The sequence below is a fragment of the Cynocephalus volans genome, chromosome 3 (assembly GCF_027409185.1).
Source record: "Cynocephalus volans isolate mCynVol1 chromosome 3, mCynVol1.pri, whole genome shotgun sequence".
Classification (NCBI taxonomy): domain Eukaryota; kingdom Metazoa; phylum Chordata; class Mammalia; order Dermoptera; family Cynocephalidae; genus Cynocephalus; species Cynocephalus volans.
Genome location: NC_084462.1, coordinates 174468956 through 174485159, shown reverse-complemented (window position 1 = coordinate 174485159; position 16204 = coordinate 174468956). Strand labels below are relative to the sequence as shown.

Here is a 16204-nt window from a genome sequence, read left to right as displayed (position 1 = left end):
TGTCGTTGGTATGCAATAAGTCGTGACACATTTCCTTTATGTGGTGTCAGCTTGTATGTGGGACTCTCTGCCTGCGAGTGCATACTCAGTGCTGGTTGACAATAATAACAAATACTTCTAATTCAAGCTGTTTGGATTTTTTACAGCCCGGCTGAAAGAACTTATGATGGGAAGGTCAGAGTCACCGTGGAAGTAGTAGGAAAGGGGAAATTTAAAGGTGTTGGCCGAAGTTACAGGATTGCCAAATCTGCAGCGGCAAGAAGAGCCCTACGAAGCCTCAAAGCTAATCAACCTCAGGTTCCCAACAGCTGAAACCCCTTTTTCAAATTAAAAACAAAACAAAACAAAAAACAAAATTAAGGGGAAAATATTTAAATCAAAAAGGATGATTTAAAGGTGTATTGAACGGAATGAATTTAAGGCAGAATTTAAAGTTTGTTTGATAACAAGATAGATAACAGAATAAAACATTTAACATATGTATAAAAATTTTGGAACTAATTGTAGTTTTAGTTTTTTGCGCAGACACAATCTTGTCTTCTTTCCTCACTTCTGCTTTGTTTAAATCACAAGAGTGCTTTAATGACATTTAGCAAGTGTTTAAAATAATTATTGAGTTTTTTGTTTTTTGGTTTTTTTTAGTTTAATTTCTGTCAGCTTTGCTTAGTGTTAGAAGGCCATGGACTTAAACCTGAAATAGTCTCTAGAATCATATAGAGTCCCCTTACCATCCCTCAGTGTGTGCAGTAGTGCCAGTCCTACCGTAGCTGATCAGCTGAATAGAATGATAGAGTTTTCAAGAGGGAGAAGTACGCCTGTGTTGTCTTTTCTTTCCATGTTATATTGTGTAAGGTGTGTTCCCGGTTGCTATTGCACTTGATAGTAAGGGACAGAATTCTGATTAGCATTGGCCGGCATGTTGGTGAGTTAAATTTTAGTTTTCTGATGCCACATAGTCTATAAAAAAGGTTCTTGCCTTAAAAGTAAAACCTTCATGGATATTCTTTAATTTCTGATCTTTTCGAACAAACTATTTTACATTCCCTTCATTTTATTATGCATTAGATATTGAGACAGCGTGATATTTACAACTCACTAGTATAGTTGTGACTTAACTTATTACAGGATTATAGTAGCATTTCTGTCATATGTGTACTAAAGACATTTTAAAAACCAGAATATGTAATCTACGGATTTTTTTAATATTATAATAAAAATGATCTTTCGCTAAATACCTAATTTTACTAAAAATCTCCTGCTACGTAGTTCCACTGATGGAAGTGTTTATGGCAAATAATTTTGCCCTGTAGGCTGTTGCTCTAACAAAATAAACCTTAGACATATCACACCTAAAATATGCTGCAGATTTTATAATTGATTGGTTACTTATTTAAGGAAGCAAAACAGAGCACCTTTACTCTTTGTCTTCTCACATAAATTTCTTACTGTACTTTTCACAATGTTGCATGCATATTTCACCTACCAAAGCTGTGCTGTTAATGCCATGAAAGTTTAACGTTTGTGATAAACTGCCGTAATTTTGATACATCTGTGATTTAGGTCATTAATTTAGATAAACTAGCTCATTATTTCCGTCTTTGGAAAAGAAAAAAAACGTTCTTAGGCATTTGCCTAAGTTTCTTTTAATTAGATTTGTAGGCACTCTTCACTTAAATACCTCAGTTCTTCTTTTCTTTTGCATGCGTTTTTTTCCCCTGTTTGGTGCTATGTTTATGTATTATGCTTGAAATTTTAATTTTTTTTTTTTTTTTTTTGCACTGTAACTATAATACCTCTTAATTTACCTTTTGAAAAGCTGTGGGTCAGTCTTGCACTCCCACCAACATACCAGTAGAGGTTTGCTGCAATTTGCCCCATTAATTATGCTTGAAGTTTAAGAAAGCTGAGCAGAGATGTCTCATATTTTCCAGCACATCATCCTGAAGTTGATGCTTCATATAATGCTGCATTTCTGTTTTACATTACATCTGAATACTGTACTTCTTGCTTTATCTGTACCACCCACCCGCAGAGAAACGCCTCTGTGCGTGTGCACACACAGAGAACCGTCAGCTCTTCTTTTTAAGGAACCCCGAGTGAAGGGGATACTGAGCTTCTCCAACGTTATTTGTTGTCTACAATCTTAGTCTTGAATTGAGATCTAAACTAGTAAATGAATTCTTGAGCAAATTAATTTAGGTGACTCATTTTTAAAATGTTTAATTTTGATTTGGAATCTCAGCTGTCTATTTGATTTTAAAAAACCTTAATGTAAGATGTCATGGCAAGTTCACACCAAGCCATTCTTGAATTATATGACTGTAAAAGTGCACAATTGACAAATAAGGCTGGATGTGAATTCTGTGAGGGTGATTTGTGATAAAGTTATATCACAAATCTCTTGATAAACTACCTGATGCCAGGAGCATTGTGTCTAATGCATTTATCTCAGTGTTTCGGGATTCTCTCGCCTCCTGGCACCAAAATCAGACGGTCTTTCACAGCTGTGATTCCCGGGGAGAGAAAAATGCCTCAATATATTTTGTAACCTTAGGAATATTTTTTTGTTAATACTAAAAACTTCAGACTTGGATATGATTAGGTCATACATTCTCAGGGGTTCAGATTTCCTGCTACCATTCAAAATGTTTTATCAACAGCAAATTTTAGCTATTTCAGTTTTTTGTTGGAGAAAAATAGCTGATTTTAATTTGACTCACAGTTTGAAGCATTCTATGATCCCTGGTTACTAAGTTTAAAAATAAAAAGTATGAGCAAGACATATGAAATGGTTGTGAACGCTTTTGTGCTGCTGAATTTTAATGCTGTAAAGTTTCCTCCATTTTACCTTGTTGAAATGTTTTGCCTCTGTCAATTAAGGAAAAAAATCAGTCTCTGTTGCCCTCCTTTACGACCATGTGTGCCATCCTTTTGTTCCTGTGATTGCAACGTGAGACCGAATGTAATATGGAAAACCTACTTGGGGGTGACGGGGGCGGGGGGTGCTTCCAGCACATGTGCAAAGGACTGGTGAGGTGTATCTTGAAAAAGCAACTGCAGAAATTCCTTATGACGATTGTATGCAGGTTAGTTGGCATGAACCTTCATTGTAAATGTTTTTTATTTTTTTTATAACATACTTTCCGCAGTCCTAACTATTCTGCGTTTTGTAATAGCTTTTTCCCCTCTGTTCTGTTCATGTAGCACAGATAAGCATTGCACTTGGTACTGTGCTTTACCTCATTTCAAGGAAAATATGCTTAACTGAGAGGAAAAATATGGTTTAGCCTTGCTGCTGTTTTGATTTGCCGAATTTGAAAAAAATAACTATAATTCCTGCAATGTGTCATATACTTGCACAACTTAAATAGGTCATTTTTGTCTGTGGCATTTTTACTGTTTATGAAAATATGACAAAGATTTGTTAACTGAACTCTTAATTATGTTCTTAAAATGTTTGTTACATTTCTTTTTTCTTTTACATTATGTAAAGTGATTAAATTCAGAATGACCTGTAATGCTCCTGTAATTATCTTTTAAAATACTGATATTTTTACTTTCTTCATAATAGCTTGCCCTCAGAGATATTCAGATACCCGCCCTGTTTGAAGAGAGACTTGAGGCTACTTTGGTTCTGTTAGTTCAGTCCATAAATACAGTTATTTATCCAGCAGTCAGCTCTGTCAGTCATTACCTGAAAGCAGGCAGTGACTGCAGAGTGCAAAGAATAATCAAAATCCAGAGCTGTCACAGTTCACTCTGAAGGCCCAGTTGATTTAAAACTTTACATCTTGCTCTATTGGGGCATCTAATTACTTTACGCAAAATTTAAGCCACCAAACTGAGACCTCGATATCTTTATTTAACTGCATCTGAAATTATGTTAGAGTCCTTAACCAGTTTGCATTATCTGCAGAAGAGAAACTCATGTTATGTTTATTACCTATATGGTTATTTTAGTTACATTTAAATAGATATATTTTTCCAACCACTGGTTACTTTTAAGGAATTTAATTATTTCCAAATAAATTTCTTTATTTTATATTGTACATGAAAAGTTTTAAAGATATGTTTAAGACCAAGAATATTAAAATGACTTTTAAAAGTTGTTGGAGACACCAGTAGCAATATATAGGGAATTTGCATTGAGACCATTGTATTTTCCACTAGCAGTGAAAATAATTTTTCAAAGGTAACTTGTAAATATGTTTTAATCATTATTCATTTCTTTTTCTAGTCCATTTTTATTTGGACATCAACCACAGACAATTTAAATTTTATAGATGCACTCAGAATTCACTGCAGCAGCAGGTTACATAGCAAAAATGCAGAGGTGAACAGGAAGTAAATTTCTGGCTTTTCTGCTGTAAATAAAGTGAGGGAAAATGACTAAAATCAAGTAAAACTAACACATATAATTTGATTGACAAATATTTACCATCACATGCTGCAGCTGTTTTTTAAAGGACATGATGTAATTCATTCATATAGTAATCATGCTGCAGAAATTTGCAGTCTGCACCTTATGGATCACAATTACCTTCAGTTGGTTTTTTTTTTTTTTTTTTGTAATAATTGTAGCTGAGTAAATCTCCAATAAAGTTATGGTCTATTCACTTTGTGTCCTTTTATCTTTTTCCTTTCTTTAGTTTTAGTTCAAGTGGGTGATAACGTTTAAATAGTGGTAGCAGAAATGATCTTTAAAATGTTTTAATTCCATGGTGAATCATATGAAAATGCATATTTTAATATGATAAAATTTTGTTTACTGAATTCTGCTTCATGTCTGCCTGTAGAATTGTATAGTAACAATTGTCTTTTTCAAGTCTTAAATAATACCAATGTGTTTTTCTGAAATTCTGTCACACTGATTGATGTATTCCAGGGCTTGGATTATTTATGAAACATTTGACACATTCCTTAAGTGAATTTGGTTGTTTCGAAATTGGACAGAATGTTCAGCTTCCTGGTTTTTAGGATACATTTCAGATATTGTTGGTTAAGAAAGAATTCTGTAATTTCAAGCTTTTGACCTAACCTTTTTGCAACTCAATAAACTAAGCACTAATAGGAATCATTACTTGTCTGTAGGAACAAGATGGTGAACAGATTTTTTTAAATGAGAATAAATTTTAGTTTTCTTTTGTAAGTTTAAATAAAACCCTTCCTTTCCCCTCCCCCCGACTGTCTAAACTAAAGGAGAAAAAATTATATGTATTTTAATCCTGAGAAATTTGGGTAAGTTCTACATGCGTGTATGTGTTCCTGTTATTGCCCAGAATTACTGGATAGTTCAGGCCAAGCCTCAGTGCCCCAGCCCCTTCCTGCCACCATTGACCCTACCCTCCACCAACAAGCAACTACTCACTTCCGCAACTCCTGAGCCTATCAGTAAAGAACACAGGCCAAGCATATCATTTTGCAGATCGTGATGTGCATGAAAATAATCCACATGGAACTGAAATTTTTTGTGTGTGCAGATCTGTAAGCATAATGCATGTTATAGATGGAACGCTAGATGCTGGTCTCAGCTGGCTCAGGTATGTGCAGCCACTCATCCCTGCAAAGACCCAAGAGTAGGTAGACGTGCTGGTGGGGACAGTGCTTCCTAACCTGTATGCACAGCAATTTGTGAATAACACTTAGACCTTTTTTTTCTTTTTTCTTTCTGTGGTAAAATATACATAAAATTTGCCATCTTAACCATTTTTAAGTGTACAGTTTAGTGGCATAAAGCACATTCACATTGTTGTGCAACTAGCACCACCATCCGTCTCCAGAATTTTTTCTTTATCTCACAGTGAAACTCTGTACCCATTAAACAGTGGCTCCCCTTTTCTTTCTCCCTCCAGATCCCTGGCAGCCCCCTTCCTCTTTCTGTCTCTGTGGATTTAACTATTCTAAGAACCTCAATCAAGTGCGATCAGACAACGTATGTCCTTTTGTGTCTGGCTTACTTCATTTATTTCACTTAGCATAATGTCTTCAGGGTTCATCCATAGCGTAGCATGTGTCAGAATTTGCTTTTTAAGGCTGCATAATATTCCATTGTATGGATAGACCACATCTTGTTTGTCCATTCACCTGCCAGCGGGCACTTGGGTTGCTTGTGCCATTTGGCTGTTGCGAATAATGCTGCTATGAACATTAGTGTACATACCTGTTTGAGTCACTGCTTTCCGTTCTTCAGAGTGTATACCCAGAAGTGAAATTGCTGCATCATGTGTTAATTCTATGCTTAATTTTCTGAGAAGCCACCATATTTTCCACAGTGTCTTCACTATTTTGCATTCCCATGGGTGGTGCACAAGCGTTCCAATTTCTTCACGTCCTCACCCACACTTCCTGTTTTCTGTGTTTTTGATAGCTATCCTAATGGATGTATAGTGGTATCTTATGGTGGTTTTGATTTGTATTTCCCTAATGATTAAAGATGTTTAGCAACTTTTTATGTAGTTATAAGCCATTTGTATATCTTCTTTGGAGAACTGTCTATTCAAGTCCTTTACTCATTTTTGAATTGAGTTATTCCTTTTTTTTTCATTAAGTTTTAGGAATTCTTTATATATTATAGATATTAAACCCTTATCAGATAATTGTTTTGCAAATATTTTCTCCCATTTTGTGGGTTGCCTTTTTACTCTTTTGATAGTGGCCTTTGATGCACAAAAGTTTTTAATTTTGGTGAAGCCCAATTTATCATTTACCTATTTTTTCTTTTGTTGTCCTTCTACACACTTATTCAAAGCCTATGCTGAACTCTGCCTTTGTCTAATTTATACCTCCCTGACCTTGATCTTAGACCCCAGCTGTCTGGAGCCTGAGCTTTCTTAAAGCTTTAATCTGGGTGTTCTCAACTCCGTGTCTCCCCCAACTTTGGAAATTGATCACAACCCCAAGTATCACTGAAATCAATCTCCTTGCCCTTCCCTGGATCAGGGAGAGGGGCTTTGGAAAATTACATAGCTCATTCTAAGGTGGCAAACATTTTCTTTAAAGGATATCTTTTGTATAGGAAATACAATCACGTGGTTAAAATAAAAACACCTGAAAATGTACAAAAAGCTCTACAGTGAAAGGTATGTCTCTTCATGAAGTCCTTTTCCCCAAAGGCAACCACTATACCATGAGCAATTTCTTTTAGTATTTTTTTTCCCAGACGTTTTACACAAATTAGTGAATGGCTGTGTCTCTACCACTCTTAAATGGTAGCCTACTCAATAATTTCTGCACATCAGTGTTTTAGCTGACATTTGAGAATATCTCATATCAGATCTACCTGTTTTTTTTTTGTTTTTTTTTTACTTTATAATTGAGGTAAAACCGTAATGTGCATAAAGTGCACTAATCTTAAGTGCACAAATCAGCAAAGGCTGAACGATTAACTCAGTTGATCAGAGCGTGGTGCTGACAACACCACAGTCCAGGGTTTCATCCTGTACCAGTAGGCTGCCAAAAGAAAAAAAAAAATACAGCTCAATGAATTTTTGCATATGTACATATGTGAGTGTACATGCAAAAAGCATTTGTGGAAAAATGGAATTAAAAGATAATACAAATCTTTGGATGAACGTTTTGAAGACTGGTGTGTATGTGTATATACACACTTGTATAGCCACTTGTTTTCTTTGTAACATTCACATACTATTCCACTGTGTGGAGGTACCCGCATCTATTTAACCTGCTTAAATATTTGTATTATTCCCAATTTCCCAAAGAAATTCCCAATTTCTTTGTTAGAAATAAAGGTGTAATTTATATCGTCACACATACTTACTTGAGCATATGGAAGGGCACTATGTATCTTAGGCACTAAAACAGTTTCATAATTCTGAAGTCCAAAAAAACACTGAAAGTCAACTTTTCTGGAACTTATTTGACAGCAAAACCTGACCTATACTGACATCTCTCTGCAAGCAGCATGTCTATTCTTAGTGTGCCTCTTGCCTAGGTTACACACAGAAATATTAATGTGTCATTACCAGTTCTGCTGCAGACCCTGCTGAGGGTGTTACATAATATGCGGTATATGTACTGAATTACCTATCTAAAATCTGAACTGAAACGAATTGATCTCAAGCCCTCAAAGATTTCAGATAAGGACTTGTGGACCTATGATACTAAGACTTATTGAACATGCAACAGGTGCTGGGTCTGCCCTTAATGTTTTACACATTTTATGCCATTTACTCCTGCACAATTATGAACACCGTCACTTTTGGAGGGAAGTGGATTGTAGAGATTCAGACTGAGAACGAGTCAGACCGCTTGGTTTCCAGCACTGTGTGACTTTGGGCAAGTTATGTAACCTGTCTCCAGTCTCATGTCCTTGCCCTTTCAGTGAAGAGCGAAGAGTCATCAGGATTAAGTGAGGATTAATGATGGAGGTAGTGCTGACACATAGCCGAGCCCATAACAAATGTTCCTTGTTAATACAATCCTCATTTTACAGATGGGCAAAGTGAGGCATGGAGAATAGTGTGCTTGAGAGCACAGCAAGAGTCAGGACTGGGCCTTGAACCCATATCTACCTAAAACGAAAGCACTTTAACCACTATGCAATAATTCTTGTAATTTATGTGGGTCTTTTGAAATAAAGGAATCAAAATATGAGTTTGGATGTATGGATACACAGTCGTCCCTCAGTATCCACGGGGGATTGGTTCCAGCACCTTCCAAAGTCTGTGGATGCTCAAGTCCATGATATAAAATGGGGTAGTATTTGTATGTAACCTATGTGCATCCTCCTGTGTGTTTTAAATCATCTCTAGATTACTTTTAACACCTAAGACAATATAAATGCTATGTAAATCATTGTACTGTATTGTTTAGGGAATAATGACAAGAAAAAGTCTGTACATGTTCAGTACAGATGCAATTTAAAAAAAAAATTTTTTTTTCTATAGTGGTTGGTTGAATCCATGGATGCAGAACCCACAGATATGGAAGGCTGGTAATAGATAGATGGATGGATGTTTCCTGTTGAGAAGCAAACCAGATGGTGACTCCTAAAACCAACATGGGCAGCAATTGAGGGACATACTTGTTTTGTTTGATATGTAACCCTACTAGCTCATTTCCCTGTTTTTCAGAGGAGGAAAAGATTCATCATAGTCTTGTTCATTAGATGAGAGCCGGAGTTGGAAACTACTGTTACTCTCATACCCAACTCCCATTAGCCTACAAGTTAGGGACATGCACAGGAGTCATTTAAGGGCTGTATGCGTGAACCCAGTTGATAGAGTTTAGATGTGTTGTCCCCCCAAAACTCGTGCAGAAATTTGATCCCTAGTGTGGCAGTGTTGGAAACTGATTGAATCACAGGGGCAGATCCCTCATCAATGGATTAATGCTCTCCCTGGGGGAGGGAGGATTAATGAGTGAGTTCTTGCTCTAGTAGTTCCCGCGAGAGCTGGTTGTTTAAAAGACTCTGGCAGTTCCCCTCTCTCTCTCTTGCCTCCTCTTATCATGTGATCTGCTTGTACCCACCAGCTGCCTGCCGCTTTCCCCCTTGAGTAGAAGCAGCATGAGGCCCATGCCAGATGCAGCTTGGTTTAGTCCGTTTTGTGTTGCTATAACAGAATTACCTGAGACTGGGTAATTTATAAAGAAAAGAGGTTTATTTGGTTTACGATTCTGGGACAGCTGCATCTGGCACGGGCCTCAGGCTGCTTCTACTCATGGTGGAAAGTGGCAGGCAGCCGGCAGGTACAAGCAGATCACATGGCGAGAGGAGGCAAGGTGGGGGGGGGGGTGCCAGGGTCCTTTAAACAATCAGGTCTCGGAGGAACTAAGAAAGAGAGAACTCACTCACTAACCCTCCTCCCCCAGGGAGAGCATTAATCCATTCATGAGGGATCCGCCCCCATGACTCAATCAGTTTCCAACACTGTCACACTGGGGATCAAATTTCCACATGAGTTTTAGAGGGGACAACACATCCAAACTCCATCACAGCTGTCCCAGAATCATAAGCCAAATAAACCTCTGCTCTTTATAAATTACCCAGTCTCAGGTATTTCTGTTATAGCAACACAAAACAGACTAATAGACCAGTCTTGGTCAGATAAGCCATTACTACTTCATTTTAAATAATGCTCTGCCAGATGCAACAAGAAGCAGGTGTTTGCTTTATCTACTTCACTTTTTTTCCTCCTATTTTTGAGGTCACTCTGTTTTGAAGAAAAAGAAAAGCCCCTTTACTTCAGTAAAACCACTCCTGTTAGGCTATAAGGTGTCATTGTAACAGGACTAAAACAAGGAGGTTTACCTGGTCACACAGTTGACAAACTGACTTTGGGAAGGAAGTGATCTTTTCTACTCAATGGGTGAGTGATGCTGGGGCTTCAACTCCAGCATGTGCTCTTTACACACACACATGCACGCACACACACATGCGCTCATGCATTCATGCATGCACAGACATGACCTTGCAGCAGAAGCATGGCCCATGGTGGCATTTTTACCCTGCAAAGTGAATGGGATAGTTTCTGATATTGGTAACCTCCTCCCAGTTTTTCTTGGCTGGGGGATGGGGTGGTTGTGGTTGGTGTGTGCATAACTGAAAATCTAATTAGGAAGTTATTAGATGATGAACACGTACCTGAAAATTTTTTTTTTTAACTATTTGATGAGCTGCTTACTAACGTTGAACATTCCCTGTTGCTATTTTTGTTTTTAACATACCTCTCATTGTAAGACTTCCCACCCACCCTATCTTCACTCTCCTCTCAGTGCCTAAATTTGCCTTTGAGATGGAGACTTGAGCAGGTTCCAGGAACATTAATAGATGTGATATGGCAAAAAAGAGTTGCATGGTGCTATGGTTTGGATGTGTCCCCCAAAAGTTCATGTGTTGGAAACTTGGTTCTCAATGTAGCACTGTTGAGAGGTGGGGCCTTTGGGATGTGATTGGGTCATGAGGCCTCTGCCCTTATGAATGGATTAATTCGTTCATGGATTAAGGGGTTATCGTAAGTACAGGTCTGTTATTAAAGTCAGTTTGGCCATCTCTTGGGAGCCCCCTTGCCATGTGATGCCCTGTGCCACTTCTGACTCTGCAGAGAGTTGCCAGCAAGAAGGCCCTCACCAGATATGACCCTTTGACCTTGGACTTCCTGGCCTCCAGAACTGTGAGGAATAAATTTCTTTTCTTTATAAATTACCCAGTCTCAGGTATTCAGTTATAGCAACAGAAAATGGACTAAGAAGCACGGTTAACTAAATTTGGGCAGTCATGGATTAAACAAAAATTTAAAAAGGGTCCTTTGCAGGACTTCTCAGAACCTTTATCACACTAAAGTGTATTGGGACTCTTTGAGAGAAGGCAGCATTTCCCAGACTTATTAGGAGATTATTAGGCAACCATAGTTGCCTTCACAGTAAATCTTATAGTACTGGCATCCTGAGCAATATACTTCAAGACATGCCCTATTAAGAGCATCTGGGCATTTGGTGACCCACATCTCTCTGATGGTGCCTGGGAACCCGATCTCACTGTGATCCATCAGCCAGTGGGCCCATGGTCACACCAGAAGGTGACTGGCTATCCCTGCAGTTGGTGGATGCAAGAGAACCCTAAGGTTTTCTAATCACTGGGTCACTTTGGCTCCCTGTTCATGGTGGGTGAGCACAGGTCTTGTGGTCTTGGCTAAACCTGGCTTGCAGTTAGTGGTCCTGAAGTTAAGCTCCTATTGAAATGTGTCTTTTATGTCAAAACTAGTTTTGCCAAGTCCAGGTATGGACCCCTGACAGTCCCAGAGAAGAACAGAACTGGTGAAGTTTCTCTCCCCGAGGAGCTGCACCTCACCCATCTCTTTCCAGAATCTGCAGCTCTTAGGGAGGTCTTTGCATGTGCTGTTGACTCTGACTGAGACTATCTTTTCCCTCTCCCTACCCATCCCTCCAGACCTAGCCCCTGGGACACCTCCTGCCCATGTGCATCTCCACCCTCCGCCTGAGCCTGTCCTCTGATGACCACTACAGACCCATACCCTGCTCACAACACATCTTACCCTGTTTTTACCATCTCGTCACATGTCTGTGTGCCACTGGAATGGAAAGGCGAGTCCTAGTCCCCACTGTATGTTCCAGGTCCCAAGTGTGGCTTTGCAAACACATTGATGTTCATTGGTGCAGAATATATTTATGTAAATATATATTTACAGTAGGACCTAGGTCTGTTGATCTCAAAGTGCTATGCTGTCTGCTGATGTTAATGATGAGGAGATGACGTGCAGGACAAGGAGCAACATGGGAGTGGCAGAGGGTTACCAGCAGAATAGAGGGTGGGAAAATGCCTGTTTTTTTGTTCTGTTTTTTAATAATGTTTTCACAAAGGGGAGTGGGATGTGGGCCCCTCCTGAATATTGGTGTGTCACAGTCTTGGGTGAAGGTTGGGTCTCCTTGTCAGTCTGACACAGCTGGTGCATGTAGAATTAAGAGACCTCAGTGGAGAAATGTCTAGAAAAGCCTGTGCTTTTTCTAAAGATTCAGTTTGAATGGGCACCATGGATCTTATAGGGAATCTTTTCCCTTTTTTCTTTGACTACTAAACAGCTCAGTTCATCTATCCACTTAAATATTTATTAAGCACCTTCTACCTACAGGCACTGTTCTAGGTGCTGGGGATAGAGCATCGAGTAACACAGTGTTCCTGCCGTCATTATAGGCAGTTTCATCCTACTGGGGCAGACAGACCACAGCCAAATCAGTGGATAGTTACCTTACAGGAATAAACCTGGTGTTTCTATTGCTAGGTTTCCCATTTTCCCTTTGCCCTCGTCCATCCTAACTGTCCATCCTGTCCTGTTACGGCGTCCATACTGTTATTGTTATGTGGCCACAGATGCTCTTGGGAATGAGATGGGCTGTAAACAAACACATCGATATTCATTGGTCCAGAATGTATTTATGACACAGCTTCTAAGCATTCAATGTGAAGCTGACCTAGGTGAGTAGGGTGGTGCCTGAGGGGGCAGATAGCACTCTTGAGTCACAGCTTTAAACTTTGTACTTGCTTTCGCTGCTGGGTCCCAGTGGGACAGGGTATTCCATGGGTACAGCCCCAGCTCAGCCATTCAGTGCAGACAAGGGAGACGACCCAGCTGTGGCTCTGCACGCGACAGGGGGCATTGCGCTCTTAATTTTCTCCCTCTGAGAGCCCAGGCTCAAATGTGGGCAGACAGTGGGACATACGTTGCTTTTATGGGAAAGTGTGTTTGAGCGTTAAGTTCTTTTAAGAGCCATAAGGCCCACTTTGGGTTTTGTTTGGTGGTTAGTTTCTTTTACATGTATTTACCTATTTTGGAATAAAGGGCTGAATCAGTCCTCCCAACAAGCCAGAATTCCAACTTGAGGTTATGCTTATAAATAGAAAATCTAGGCTTTCCAGAACTGAGGCTCTCTAAAACCAGTTTTGTTGACAAAGGGGAGGAGCTGTCAATGCGTGGTCTGAGCATTTCTAGGCATCTGGCATTCCTGAGTCTCAGACTTTTCCCCAGGACAATCTGACTTTAACCCTCCTGGACCCAACACTGAAAGGAGCAAGTCAGTTGGTGCCTGGGGAGACTGTGTGAGGGTGGCCCTGGATCTGTCACTCACTAGCCAAGCCATCAGCTTCTTGGGGCCTCGGTCTCACTGTCCCTAAAATGGAGCTGGTCCATGGGATTCACATAACAGCTGATAATACTGAAAGCCACCAAAATTTAATTTGTGAATGCAAAAGTAATAGAGATTTGAATCATGGCTGGTCAAGAATGTAAATTCCTAGAAGCACGGGTCATGATTTTGCTCTTTTGCTGAACGTATCATTTCTGCATTCATTCACAAATATCAGTTTAGCATCTGCTATGGTCAGGTCCCTTCTGGATGCTGTGGAGTCAATGGGATTCAGTCTACTAGATGTGTCCGTCACATGCATGGAAGCTTACTTTGAAGCGGGGTGGGAGTGAGCCGGGGAGACAGATCTTAATCAAGAAAACCTGATAGTTTGGGAGAATGATCCTTACCATGAAGACAATAAAACAGGGTGATGTAATTGAGTGACAGGTGTGGCCAAGTTTAAAGTTAATCTTGAAGATTTATAGTGATCACATTCCTTAAATAATTCCCTAAAGATAACATTCATTGAGTGCTTAATATTCTAAGCACTTTCTCCTATTTCATGTAAGAGTAGGTCCCACCGCTGTTCCCATTCTACAGATGAGTAGAGAGAGGGATGTTGAAGACAGCCCTAAAAATGAATCATGGACCCCACCATCAGGGCTCAAATTAGGGTGGGGACAATGGTATATAATCAAATAATTTCAGTTCAGTGTCCTCTCAGATACGGACTCACCAGGGCACAGTAGAAGAAGGCTGGAGGATTAAAGGAACCTTCACAGGAGTGATGCTTGAGCTGGGTTTTGAGGGATGAGCAGGAGTTCTCCTCACAGTGTGTCACCGTAGTAGTTGTTGGTTCATGGAACCGTGGACGTTTGTGATCTCTTCAATAGACTACATTATTCTTTAAACAATCGGTCTCCAGGGAAGCTCCTTAGATATTGGTGATGTTATTTGCCCATATCATAAAGCCCTAAATATTTTTGAGAAATTATTTAAGGGATGCAATTGCTGTAACTCTTCAAAACTAACTTACACGTTTTAACCCCAAATTACAATTTTAATGTGGATAATGACATCCCTGCAAACATTCTGAGGACAGGCTATATTTTTCTAGGATGTAATTTTAAACCTGTATATCCTTAAGCAAACCTTTTTCCCTCTTGGAGTCTTGGGTTCCTCAAACATAGGACGGGGTTCAACCAGACTGGTAAATCCCCACACAATCAGGATCTCTGGGGTTAGACCTGGGCATCTGATTTTTCAGAAAAAGTTTCCCAGGTGATCCTAATGTGTAGCCAAGGGGGGAACCTCTGGAGTAGAAATAGGGTCCCCACTGTGTGCCACCGAATGCCAAGGTGACCAGAGGTAGGGGGCTGCTGTGGATACTGGGTCTCCCCTCTTCTCTCTAGTTCAGCCAGAGCTGTTCCAATTTTATCTGTTCTATTTATTGAGTTCTCTTACAACATTGTGTTGGGGGAAAAGGCTTGACCACCAAAAACTAACATTCGAAAACCTCTGAGACAGAAGCCTGTTAGGACCGCCCAACTCTATGCCTGTGGTTCTTCACGGGTCCCTCCACCCCCACCCTGTGGTCTGGATCTTGGTACTATTTCTGCACTCTGTAAAGCAGCTGCTGCCTTCTTTCCCAGACCTGGCTACTTTTCCTTGATAGGTGAGTTAATCCCCAAATGTGGCAGCGGCAGCATTACAATGAGGTTTTTGATTACCTCGTTATGAATTATGGTGGAATGCCCTAGTGAAGGGTTGAAGGTATTTGAGATCCTTTGGGATCAAATGCAAGATATTACTAAAATGAGACTCCATTTAATAGGTGATAAATCTTGATATTTTAAGTTTAATATAGTTTGATGGTTGTAAATCCAGTGAATCTACAGTAGGAATTTGCCGTGTGTTGCATTTATGAAATATTTAGTCAGGTGTTTTTAAAGGTACAGCTTTTCTCATAAGGTACTCATTTTCATGGGCTTAACAAGAAAATTTCATATTGTTATCAAGTATGCTGCTGTTTGGGGCCTTTGAAGAAGGAAAGGCATTGTAGTCTCTTTTTTTGTATTAAAGAAAGCCCTTAGAGAGTACTCACAGTAATAACAAAATCAAGAAATAGATTTTAGTATACATAAGAATATATTTTAGGATAAGGAAATGGTAGGATAAAAGCAACTTAAAAGTGAGCTTATATTTGATGTTTAGACTGTAAATATTAAGAAGGATTACATGTACGGGGTTGAAATATGGTCACAACGTGGCTGTTGGAGCAAGTCTACTTGGTTGGTGGCCAGGAGGCCCTGAGTTCATAACTGGCCACATGTATTTGTTTTCTATTACTACGTAACAAATTTAATGGCTCAAAACACAGATTCATTGTCTCTTGCTTTCTGTGGGTCATGAGTCTGGGCACAGCTTAGCTGGGTCCTCTGCCCATGGTCTCACAAGGCTGCAATCAAGGTGTCACTGGGGCTGAGGCCTCATCTGGGCTGGGAGCCTTCCAAGCGCACTTGGTTATTGGCAGAATTCATTCTCTTGGAGATGCAGAACTCCTGGCAGCTTGGCTCTTCAAGGCCAGCAGGAGAGTGGCTCT

The 16204-nt window shown here is 39.6% G+C and overlaps 1 protein-coding gene across 4 annotated transcripts in view; it reads left to right on the top strand.

Annotated features, from left to right (window-relative positions):
* Positions 1-4617, top strand: part of DICER1 (dicer 1, ribonuclease III) — a 71134-nt gene extending 66517 nt beyond the window's left edge. For all 4 annotated transcript variants that reach the window (XM_063092150.1, XM_063092149.1, XM_063092148.1 and 1 more), the window contains one exon: positions 147-4617. In XM_063092150.1, the coding sequence (XP_062948220.1) occupies positions 147-312 (166 nt within the window). In that variant the 3' untranslated portion in view covers positions 313-4617. The remainder of the gene's footprint in view (positions 1-146) is intronic.
* Positions 4618-16204: the final 11587 nt, after the last annotated feature.